Below are 11,795 nucleotides of genomic sequence, written 5' to 3' on the forward strand. Positions count from 1 at the left end.
CACTTCGCTTCCTACCAAGTGGTAAATAAAGCAATACACTCAAAATCGAGGGTGGTGGGCTTGTGGGCAATTTTACTCATCACTTCCATGCTACGCCTGCTTGCCCAAAACGTGGCCTCAGAAAGAGATTGAAGACGATAAGAGGTTCCACACTAGACTGAATCAAAGAAAAGAACTAAGATAGTCTGCTTGAATCCCAATTGTCTACCACAATAGTTAGGGTGGTAGACCTCTAGGCCACGTTTATAGCTAGCTCAGTCATTCCTCATTGCCTAAGCTAAATCTCTTTGCTAAATGCAGCTAATGAACTTTTCCTTACAGAATCTGTTGGCATTTGCCCTGAATAAATCTTAGAAAAGATTGTGTGAGAACCAAGGATACCTTATAAGTACGAAGGTACCCCATTCCAAGTCGATTCTGGTTCTATAGATCTTAAAGAAGTAGAGGCAAGAGAAAGTTGAGTGGCTAGTAGCAGAACCCTTTGCCAAAATTGGGGCAGGAACTATTTTCTTAGGAAATTCCAGGTTTGGAACCCGAAATTCGGGAAGTACTACTAGAGCCAAATCTGAACCATCCAGGTTGCTCCATTGAGATTAGTCTAGAAGGGCAGTCCCTTTTTCATCTCGTGAAGCAGATGATAAAGGTAGGCTTGGATAAAGAGCCCTGTGGCCACATCGTCATAAAAGTGCAGGGTTTTCACTAAATGGATCCACTCCGGCTTTACTCCCTTGGCTTTGTTGGGGAATATATGTTTATTCAACTAATAAAGGAAAAAGTACATGTGTTCTTGGGCTGTGTCAGCATAAGGAGATGGTGGGCAAAAATTCTTCTTAGCAAAATGGATGAAGCCCGCAAAAGAAGTCCCATAACTTTTGAAAGTGGTGGAATCATACTCTAAGCTCACAATGTTCTGCAAGGCTTCAGAGCCTCTAGCAGTTGGCTGAGAGGGAAAGGACCAGTCATGAGTAATGTCCACGCACCTGTTAAACGGCCTGAGCTCGAACATCTAAGCCATGTCAAGAACAGTTAAGGTCACTGGCCCATTTTGAAGTGAAAAGTGTTGGTCCCATTGTTCCAGAAGAGAAGAGCAGTTGATAGAAGCTTATGCTTAATGGCAATGGTGACCTTAGACATCATGATTAGCTCGTACATACCATTTGCCATCCATTTCTCCTTTCAGATGGGTTCCATCTCGTCCACCCATTTTGATCAAGCAACATCGGTCATGAAAGGAAAACCTTTCTTTAAACCCGACCATTTAGCAGTAGAAATGCCCTCCTCAGCTTCATAAGGGCAAGGGGTGAACCATTCATTGGCAGGCATGTTACTTTCCACAGCAGCATGGACTCTGGTAGTCTAGGCAGGTCCTAATAAGTGGGTTTTATCTTCAAAAAAGAAAATAAAAAGGTTGAGACTAGCCCAAGGACGATGAAAACCATTGAGACTAGCCCAAGAAGATGAACCTTGGCCGACAAGGTTGTAATCTTGCCCAAATCTTCTTTATTTGTATGTACGTAGAATAAATCTGTTATTTCTATATCTTGAATTAAAGCTTATGTCACTTTTAACTAATTCCGTTCAAGTGTTAGTTATAATAAACCCTGTTAAACTAATTACTCTTGTTTCCTTGCCATCCGCCTAAGCTAATAATTAAGGAATTAACTTGAATGACCTTGAACAACTTTGTGAACGAATGAATGACGCTATAAATGAAAGTCCTTGATCAAAAGGCAAGAAAAGAACTTAATACAGACTTAACCCATCTGTGAACAATCCTAATAATCCAAGAAGTTAAAGTGACATGTGGCGCAAGAAATCGATTAACTGAACAAGTAAACAATCTATTAGGCAAAAGGAACAGTGGCACGCTGAGATTCATGTTAGTTTTGATTGTGAACCTCAAGGCCTAATAAAGGCCCTACAAAGGCACCATTCAAACTAACAATACACGTATATCGTAGAAGACGTAGCAACAAACCTTGCCCGACAGGCAAGATAAGGGGAGTTATGTGAGGGACAAATCTAGCCCAAACACCAAGTACATAAAATCAACTAACCAACTTGTACACCATGAACAAAACCAATTCAAAACCCAAATCAGCTGCAACGTGGTTTTATTGTTTGCAGAAACCAACATGGTATCATAATTCGAACTATAATCTCTAAAACATTAGAATCAGGAAGATATTTTGTATTTTTGTTTTTAGATCATCTGAATCGACGGGATAAGGTCATGGTTTCAAAAGATGTTAGGCACTAGACATGCGTGCGGATTAGGGCCCTAGGTGACTAGGTGGAGCTTAGGCGGGAGTCTAGGCGGACTAGAGAGAGTTAAGTAAATCTATTAAGTATCACATAAATAAGTTATGCTTATACTTAAAAAATACATAATTTAAATGGGATACATAAATTGCAAAATAAAATGATATATAGATTATAAAGTATTAGAACATAATGAAAACATGGGGAACGAACATATAATGTGTGCTCATATGAGTATTTACAAGTCTATTACAATTTATTGAAAAAAATAACATGAAAAATGAAATTTATCTATTTTGTATCTAGGTGAGAGTCGTTACCTAGGCGGGTGCCTAGGCAGGTCTAGGTGGGCTGAGTGAACACCTAAACAAGTCCAGACACCCTTTCTTAATTTTCAAATGCCTAGGAATTAATTAGGGTGGTGGTTTTCAACTTAGGCAGCTCTAGGCAAGATTTTTAGAATAGTGGATAGGGTTTGTATAAACTCCCCCAAATTTCTGCAATCTAACAAATTTAAAAAACAATTCGGTGGCACATGCTGTAATTTGTGTTAAAATTAAGGACAAGTAAATATGGGACGTGGAAGTGTGTCGACTAACTAGACCCCACTTATGAGATGTAATACTAGCGGATTCAATTTAAAACTGTGGTTAAAATTTGGATCCATATTAAAATGCCATTTCATTCTATTTCCACTTCTCTTCCTTCCAATTTGACCCCTTCCAAATGTAGGTAAAATGCCATAATGTATAGAAAAAAAATCGAAGCTTATTGCATTTGCAATTCAAATTAATTGATAACATAGTTTTAAAGAAGATTACGATTTTTCGTTCATTGATAAAATGGCATTACAAATATATGTCATTAAGAACTCGGTCTCAAAAGGGTGCTTGCAAACTAGATCTAAAAATATTACAACAAAGCACCATTATCGCAAAGCAATAAGTAGATTTCAAGCACACGTCTGAACTCATCGGGAACCTCACGATTGCACAGATCAATAAAATTATTTAACTTCGTGTTACAGGGAGATCAGGTGAGAACAAAATCTCAAACCATAAATTAGGACATGGAGTATAATGCCCATGGGTCGATCACATCACCTAATTACTACCACGGTCCTAGAACACCAGATGGAGTAGATCCAGCAAATTAAACAGCTCCACCCTTCACATATAGATCCAAAAGAGGTAGCAGACCAAAACGAAAATTAAACCATGCACTGTCCTATAGACAGCAATCAAACTAGCAAACTCTCCTACAGGAAGATATCAAACAAAATTCCAGGACAATTCCTGGAAATTATTAAACTGAAACAAAATAAAAGGATAAAATCATGTCGCTACTCCACATCCTCTAAACATCCGCTTGTCATATCACTGCACTGGCTAAATTCAAGATATTGTATTGACTAAACTTGACTCGACGCAATTCAACATCTTCCATGGCTTCTTGCTTCAACCCTACATCGAAGGTGATAACTGGATCCAAAAAACCTTATGATAACTATGTGCGTGTGCCAAAAGACAATGACTATCACGATAACTACAACGTTTCAAGGCCACAATTCAACACCAAATAAAGTAAACAGAAAGTGAGAGGGAAGAAGCAAAGAATGATTTTCAAGAAGATTGCGCCGCCTCAGAGTCAAAGGTAGCAATCAGCGCCAAAAACTTTTCTTTTGGTTTTTCTCTAGATGATTACATTACTAATATAGTTAATAAAATATGGAACAAATATAATAGGTGAAAATTAAGTACGTGTATTATTTAACAACTTTGCTAAAATAATATTTTTAAAAATTTGGTCATTTTTTTTAAAATTCTAATATTTATTTATTTTTATTTATTCAATAGTAGGTTACAAAAAGTATAATACGTGAATTTTATATATTTTGTTAAAAAATGTGTGACAATAATATGTTTTAACCACAAAAGTATGTAGCTATCTGTATTGCATGTTGAAATTAAAAAAAATAAAAAAATAAATAACGAATCATTAAGATGCGTAAATAATGGGAAAATTCTGTAAATGTGATTGATAGTCTAATTGATGGTGACGGAAGCAAAATCCAAAGGTGAATATACACACGATGAGTACATAAGACGCACACAATATTCGCGCCAATGATGCCGCCCAACCCCAACACGCGCTAAGATAGTGTCATAATTGGTCAATGCGTTCTCTCGCTCTGTCCGTTCATCTTCCAAACCACAGCAAACAAACAAAAGGAGGCAGATTCTCTATCTTCTCACTTTTGGTGTCCTTCTGTGTTTTTTTATTTGTGTGGTCACGGTTAAGTTATATCAACATTTTATATTACTATTTATTTTTGTCTTATTAGCTCTATAAAAAAAATAATATAAAATGTTAACGTGGCTTAACAGTGATCACACAAAACAGGAGGGCACCAGAAGTGGGAGGGTAGAGAATCTGTCTTCGATAAAAACCTGCGTACGGGGCTGCACACCCATGAGTCATTGAGTCATATCAACCCGGATCCTCTCTAGATTCCTAAAAATTGAGCTTAGGGATCAAATGATCCAGACCAATTTGATCCAATGGCTTCAAGCAGAGGATCTCTCTAAAAGTTATAGTAATTGTAGCCGTTGGATCAAATTTTAACGGTCCAGATTATTTAATCTTTAAGCTCAATTTTTGAGGATCCAAAGAAGATCCGGGTTCAAGTCATATGACCAAACCCCAGAAGTCCCAAATCTCCTAAACCTCACCAAAACCAACCAATTCAAGACATAAAACAAAAAAAAAAAAAGAACACAAAAAAAAAAAAAAAAAAAATACAATCTCAAATAAATAAACGAATTATTCAACTCGACCCAACACAATTTTGTTTTGGAAGTTTGAATATACTCTTTCACTTGGCTACTTATCCAAAAATTCAAGTATTTTTATTTTTTTTGTCAAATGACAAATTTTGTTAGATTAGATGTTAGAATAGACATTGATGAAATTTAAATCTACACTGTCATTAAAAGATTCCATGCATCTCTACCACCGTAATAAAGAGCCACTAACCACGTATTTTTAATTGAATTGAGCAGTGAAATAGAAAACCCAATTGAATTGCCTAATTATTTTGGGTGAAGTACAAAAAACCACCTCAACTATTGGTGTCACAATACTTTCATACCTCATCTTTTAAAATTGACAATGTCATACCTCATCTTACGAATTTGTGCCAATATTATACCTTCTGTTAGCCTGCCGTTAATTTGTTAGTTAAATGCTGACGTGACTTGATCTAGACCCCACTTTCTATTAAAAAATTAATACAATATTAAAAAAAAAAAAATCATTTAATATTTTTAAATATTAAAATAATAAAGAAAAGTTAAAAAACAAAAAAACAAAACTTTTCGTCTCTTCCACCAGGGCTCCCCCCTTCTCTCTCTCCACATCTTCATCTTCTTCCCTGCTTAATCTTCAACCCAAAAAAAAAAAATAAATAAATAAATTTGAAAACCCATCAACCCCCAACCCCACCGAAGAAGAAGAAGAAGAAGAAGAAGAAGACCCCACCGAAAAATTGATAATGTCATACCTTATCTTACGAATTTGTGCCAATGTTATACCTTCTGTTAGCCTGCCGTTAATTTGTCAGTTAAATGTTGACGTGGCTTGATCCAAACCCTACTTTCTATTAAAAAATTAATAAAATATTAAAAAAACTAAAAAAAAATCATTTAATATTTTTAAATATTAAAATAATAAAGAAAAGTTAAAATACAAAAAAAAACAAAACCTTTTGTCCCTTCCACCAGGGCTCCCCCCCCCTTCTCTTTCTCCCCATCTTCATCTTCTTCCCTGCTTAATCTTCAACCAAACAAAAAAAAAATATTTGAAAACTCATTAACCCCCACCCCACCGAAGAAGAAGAAGAACAAAAAGAACAAAAAAAAAAAAAAAAAAAAAAAATTTGAAAACCCATCAACCCCCAACCCCACCGAAGAAGAAGAAGGAAAAAAAAACACCCTAACCTAGTTCGTCCCCACCCCACCGCCCCCCCCCCCCCCCCCCCCCCCCCCAACACAAAAAAAAAAATCCAACCCCCTGCAACCCAGAAAGAAGGAGAAGGAGGAGGAAGAAGAAGAAGAAGAAAAAAAAAAAAAACAAAAACAAAAACCCAGATCCCGTTTGCCAGGCCAATTCGGCAGGTGGAGAACCGGGGCGCGGAGAAAATGGGGGGAATGGGTGTGGATTTAAGGAATGGGTTGTGTAGAGGAGGGAAAAGGGTGGGTACGAGGTTGGGTGTGGAGGGTGGGTACGAGGGAAGACAATTGGTTTTTTTTTTTTTTTTTTTCTTTTTTTTGTTTTTTTTTTGGGTTGCAGCAGATAGGGGGAAGAAGAAGAAAAAAGATGAAGATGAGGGAGAAGAGAGAGGGCGCACCGGGGGGGGGGGGGTGTGTGGAAGGGACAAAGTTTTGTGTATTTTTTTTTCCTTTCTTTTTCCTGGGTTGCAGCAGGTAGGGAGGAAAGGAGATGAAGATGGGGGAGAAGAGAGAGGGCGCCGGGGGAGGGGGGTGAAGGGACAAATATTTTATTTTTTTTATTTTTTTTTATGGGTTGCAGCATGTAAGAAGAAGAGGAAGGGAGATGAAGATGGGGGAGAAGAGAGAGGGCCAGGGGGGAAGGGACAAAGTTTTTTGTTTTTTTTCCTTCTTCTAGGTTGCAGCAATGTAAGAAGAAGAGGGAGGGAGATGAAGATGGGGGAGAAGAAAGGGGGAGGGGAAGTTTTGTTTGGTTTTTTTTTTTTTTTTTAAACTTTTCTTTATTATTTTAATATTTTAAAAATATTAAATGATTTTTTTTAGTTTTTAATAATTTTTTAATAGAAAATGAGTCCGGAATCAAGCCATATTATTATTTAACTGAGAAATTAGCAGAAAAATTGACAGAAGTATGACATTGGTACAAGTAAGATTAGGTATGACATTATTATTTTAAAAGGATGAGCTATGAAAATGTCGTGAGACCAGTTGTTAAGATTGTTTTTTGTACTTTATCCGATTATTTTTGTTTGCATACTTGGTTTTGCTTTTCACATTCATCAACGGCCATTGGATTAAAATTTAGCTAATCGAAAGGTCAAAAGTGGGTTCGCACAGTCGCACTACGTGCTGATTCGCCTTTCAGAAAATTCCATGATTTTATTTCTATCTGTAAAATAAACCGGACAAAAGAAGGAATTAAGACAGCTCACAGCATCCTCCTCCCTCCTCCGCTGGACGGCATCTCCTTCTCTCATTCTCCTCGGTATTTTTCCATTTCTATCTTTCCTCAGATCTGACTTCCTTTTATATTACTTTCTTTATAAATTTCTCTGAATGTAGGATTAGGGTTTAAATTTTTTGTTTTTTTTTTTTCCAGATTAGGGATTTTCAGTTGTCTAATTTTGGTATGTTATCTAAATCGTAAACATCATTCTGTTTAAATGTTGCTTTCTGTTTGAATTCAGATTGTCTTTTTTTTTTTTTTTTTTAATTGCTGTTTATTTAAATATTTATTGGCTGCTCATGTGCTTTTCCAGATTAGAGATTTTAATATTTTCCTTTGAATTGCTGTATTGTGTATCTATCTCTGTATTTAGTGTGTGTTTACTCTCTAATCTGAATTTTGCTGATATGATGATAAGCTGCTTAATTGTTTACAGGACTCTACTGTTTTTGCTCTATCCGTTTTTCATCTTTTTTTCATTTGCTCTCTAGTTTAGTAAGCTTTTTCATTTGGGTGCTCTGCATGTATTTGGTTTTCTGATAGCACTACATGAGCTTTGATGTTCTCTAAAAATGGATATCTATGGTTCATTAACCCTTTTTTCGACTGAAAATTTGTCTATTTCTTTTCCGGTTTCAGCAATTTGTGAAAGCGATAAAGTGTAAAGAATTTTGATTGGACATTGCTTGGTGGGATTTGATAGAGGGCAGAAAGAATGTAGAGTTTTTCTGCCACTTCTTAGGGTTCATATAGGATTTGGAAGTATGGCCATTGCCTGTTCAATTGTCCGAAAAATTCACCACAAGTCTCATTTAATTGGACAGTGAACAAAGAATCAAGGAACTCACACACAAACCCGGAAATCAATTCAGTTTTCTCTCATCTTCACTCAGACAATTTGATCTTTTGCCTGGGAGTTCTCTTTGGAGCTTGGATTGTTGAAACGTCTGCAACACCGACTCAGATATCTGCCTTTGGAGATTTGGATGTTGTTTCTTGTGATGATTAGACTTTTATAACTCCATTCATGATCTGGTGATGCAATCTCAAAATCTGAAAACAATCCATAATCGAGCAGACGGCGTTTGTATTTGACTACAAGGCCGGCAGAATGGACCACGACGACTTCCGGACCATCTTAGAAAGCTCGGGAGTGGATATATGGACGTTCATGGACACTGCCATTGCTGTCGCTTTGGCCGATTATGGCACTGAGCTCAAGCACCGGAGGGATGGCATTGTCGAGCGCCTCTATGCCACAGCTTCTGTTCCACCTCAATGCCCGAACTGCGATGCTGATGGGCCTAATGGGCCCAATGTTAACCACCCCAAAGCAGTTTCACCGTACACTCCGCAGTCTGTTGGTGGAGACGGTGGTGAGGAGGATGAGGAGGAGTTGGATCCCTATGCAGGGTTGTTTGATGATGAGACGAAGAATATTCTAGACATCAAGAAGCATCTTGAGGATCCTTATCAGGTCAATTTCTCTTTCTGTCAGTCTTCAGTTCATTTCCTTTTTTGGTTTAGTTGTAACTTGTCCTTTTTCGCCTCTTTTTGTATTGATTGTTAGCCACTTTGTTCATGTCAGTCTGAGGATACTCTGGTTGAGTTGCTTCAAAGTCTAGCAGATATGGAAATATCAGTCCAAGAACTCAAGGTAATTATGGGCTGTTCTTATATATGCTCTTATAAGAAGAAAAACACTTCTCTCCCCAATTGTCTCTTGATTTAGTCTTTTTAATTTTTTTTCCTTCTCCAATTTTGAATCCCACTCCACGGTTAATAAAGAGAAAACAAACTTCCACCAAGTTTGTGATTTTTAGTTGTTTGGGATTTTTAGGAGGCTGATATTGGAAAGCGTGTGAGTCAATTGCGGAAGCAGCATCCAAGCGATGTTGTTAGGAGATTGGCAAAGCAAATTATCAAGTATGTCATATATCGTTGCTCTTCACTTGTTGGCGGTGAAAGTCTTTAGTTTGAAGGACATTGAAAGAAAACATAAGTTATTGATTTATTTTGTTGCTTTTTTAATTTTTTTTTTTTCACAGTAAATGGAAAGGTATTGTGAATCAATGGGTCAAGTTACATGGAGAACAACCATCATCTTCAACCATGGGTAAACATAAGATCCTTATTCCTTATTAATTAATTTAATTTCTCTTCTTGGGAAAACATAAATCGATGTTCAGAAATTGCAAACCTGCCCTAGTCACTTTGATTCTTAACTCAAGTTGTTTGCAGTTGATGAAGACTCACCTCAGCAGAAAATTCCCCAAAATGGTCTTCACCAGGTCAATGAAACATTTATTTTGGATAAAGGTTAGTGGCTGTCCTTTATTCTTGCTTTCTAATATTCAGTTCTTTTAATTTTCAGGTTCCTGATTTTGCATACTCTCCAAATCCTCACAGTAAGTATAGAATCAGATTCTACACTTCCTCTTCGTCTTTTTTCGGAAATTCAGTCGTTTGCAGTTTATTTTAGCTGGGTCCGTTTGTGTTGTTAATACTTTCTTACTATTATTATTAATTTTATCGTTTTTCACACAGATGGGAGTTCTGGATCAGACAAGAACTATTCAGAACCAGAACGCAAGCCAAAGGCAGTTCCTAGGAGGATTGCTCCACCAAAACCTACACAATCGACCCCTGTGTCTGCTTCTGCTCCTCAAAATGTATGGATACCAAATTCGAGTATCTAACTCTATGTTTGGATGCTGAACTTTTGAGGGAGATAATATAAAATATGAAGCTTATACTTCCAAAATATAAGAAACTGAATTCAACTAAGCCAATTAGTTCAATATATAGCTTAGTCGAGTGCAACTGTAAGTAATCTCAGTGCTGCTTCATAATGTGAATTCTAAAGCCATAATTCGAAGCAAATTGTTTTCACTGAGTTTTGTTTTGTCTCTTAATTGATTTTTGCAGAGACAGATGGGGCAGAAGGAAAGCGATTTAGACTCTGATAGATTGGCTTCTGCAAGAAGACGACTTCAGGCAAATTATAGAGAAGCTGAAAATGGTTTGCTCTTTAACTTTCGACTTCTTGGTTTTATTTTTCTATGTTTTAGTTCATTACATTGGTGTTAATGTTGATTGGAATGTGCCTTTTTTGTGAAGCGAAAAAGCAGAGAACAATTCAAGTGATGGACATCCATGAGATACCAAAGCCGAAGAATTCTTTCATTGCGAGGAACAAAGGCAGTGGAGGAGGAGGAGGAGGAGGCGGAAGTGGCTCTCATCAAGGCAGGCATTGGTGAAAATGGGCAGAGCCTCACACTCAACAGATATATAATATTATAGTACAAAAAAAAAGGCTTCTGGGAATTTTGGCTGGCTGACACGCACAAAAGGTGTTAAATCTGCTTATCCTTTCTTATTACATTTTCATGTATTAAGCAAAACAAGATAAGAACAATTTTTCTATAGTTATTATTAATTGTTTTTTTGCTTAATAACAAACACAGCATTTTAAAATTTTATCGTTATGGAACCCAGCTATAAACTGTGCCATCTATTTTTTTTCTTTAATTTTTGTTTCTTTTGCTTTGGGGTTTGAATAAGACAACGACCCCAAACAATTATGTTTTAAACGTGTTTTCAAGGATCAAGTTTTGAGAGAAATGTGCCATGAGGCCGTTGAGGGGTAGGGGATTTGGTAACAGGATCGTATTTGGATCCTGTTTCTGAGGATCATAGAGATCAATTCATTCTATCAGTTTAGCACTTATCATGGGGCTAAAAATCTTTTTAATTTTTTATTTAAAATTGAACACAAACAGTAAGCTGGTCGCACAATGTACAATAAACGGTCCAGATGAATTGATTGTTAGGATCCCCTGTATCTGGAGAGGATCCTCATCCGGGAATTTGGGGTGTTTGGCTGGCAGGCCTTGTAGGTGGTGGAGAGGTTGGTGTAGCCCTTGTGGACTTGCACTCGTCATCATCAAGGACCTAAGTATTAAGTATTGTAGTTTGTTGGTGGTGGAGCCTTGGAAGAAGTGAAATCAAAAGGAGATAGGTACCGTACTATTTTGGTCATATTTATAAGTTTGCAAGAAACTCCAGCATAGCATCATCATAGTATAAATATTATTCATTCATGTATAAGTGAAGTACTTAGGTTTGACTCCTTTGAAGTGAGTGGTGAACTCAGAAGATGAAAGGATCCGTCAAATCCAGTCCAATTGAACCCCTCTAAAAAAATCCTTAATTCTGTATACGAAATTTTCAAAAAGTATGCGTGAACCTGCAGTCCGGAAATGACAAAATCGATACGAAATTTGAAAATCCAAGAG

The 11,795-nt window shown here is 36.9% G+C and overlaps 1 protein-coding gene across 2 annotated transcripts; it reads left to right on the forward strand.

The window, feature by feature from the left end:
- The first annotated feature begins 7,358 nt into the window (after positions 1-7,358).
- On the forward strand, positions 7,359-10,994 carry LOC137741197 (probable mediator of RNA polymerase II transcription subunit 26c). Of its 2 annotated transcripts, none has more exons than XM_068481002.1 (10): positions 7,359-7,536; positions 8,137-8,974; positions 9,086-9,154; positions 9,338-9,423; positions 9,546-9,613; positions 9,739-9,788; positions 9,872-9,905; positions 10,045-10,169; positions 10,426-10,519; positions 10,618-10,994. In XM_068481002.1, the coding sequence occupies exons 2-10, from the start codon at positions 8,609-8,611 to the stop codon at positions 10,755-10,757; spliced, it is 1,032 nt and encodes a 343-aa protein (XP_068337103.1). In that variant the 5' UTR covers positions 7,359-7,536; positions 8,137-8,608; the 3' UTR covers positions 10,758-10,994. The 2 variants fall into 2 exon arrangements, with proteins under 2 accessions (XP_068337103.1, XP_068337104.1); XM_068481003.1 differs by having other exon boundaries at positions 8,322-8,974.
- The last annotated feature ends 801 nt before the right edge of the window (positions 10,995-11,795 follow it).

The sequence above is a fragment of the Pyrus communis genome, chromosome 1, assembly GCF_963583255.1.
Source record: "Pyrus communis chromosome 1, drPyrComm1.1, whole genome shotgun sequence".
Lineage (NCBI taxonomy): Eukaryota > Viridiplantae > Streptophyta > Magnoliopsida > Rosales > Rosaceae > Pyrus > Pyrus communis.

Coding starts and splice junctions, on each gene's coding strand:
- LOC137741197 (XM_068481002.1), top strand. CDS start 8,609: ATGGACCACGACGACTTCCGGACCATCTTAGAAAGCTCGGGAGTGGAT. Junction 8,975..9,085: donor ATCTTGAGGATCCTTATCAG/GTCAATTTCTCT, acceptor TGTTCATGTCAG/TCTGAGGATACTCTGGTTGA. Junction 10,520..10,617: donor TTATAGAGAAGCTGAAAATG/GTTTGCTCTTTA, acceptor TTTTTTGTGAAG/CGAAAAAGCAGAGAACAATT.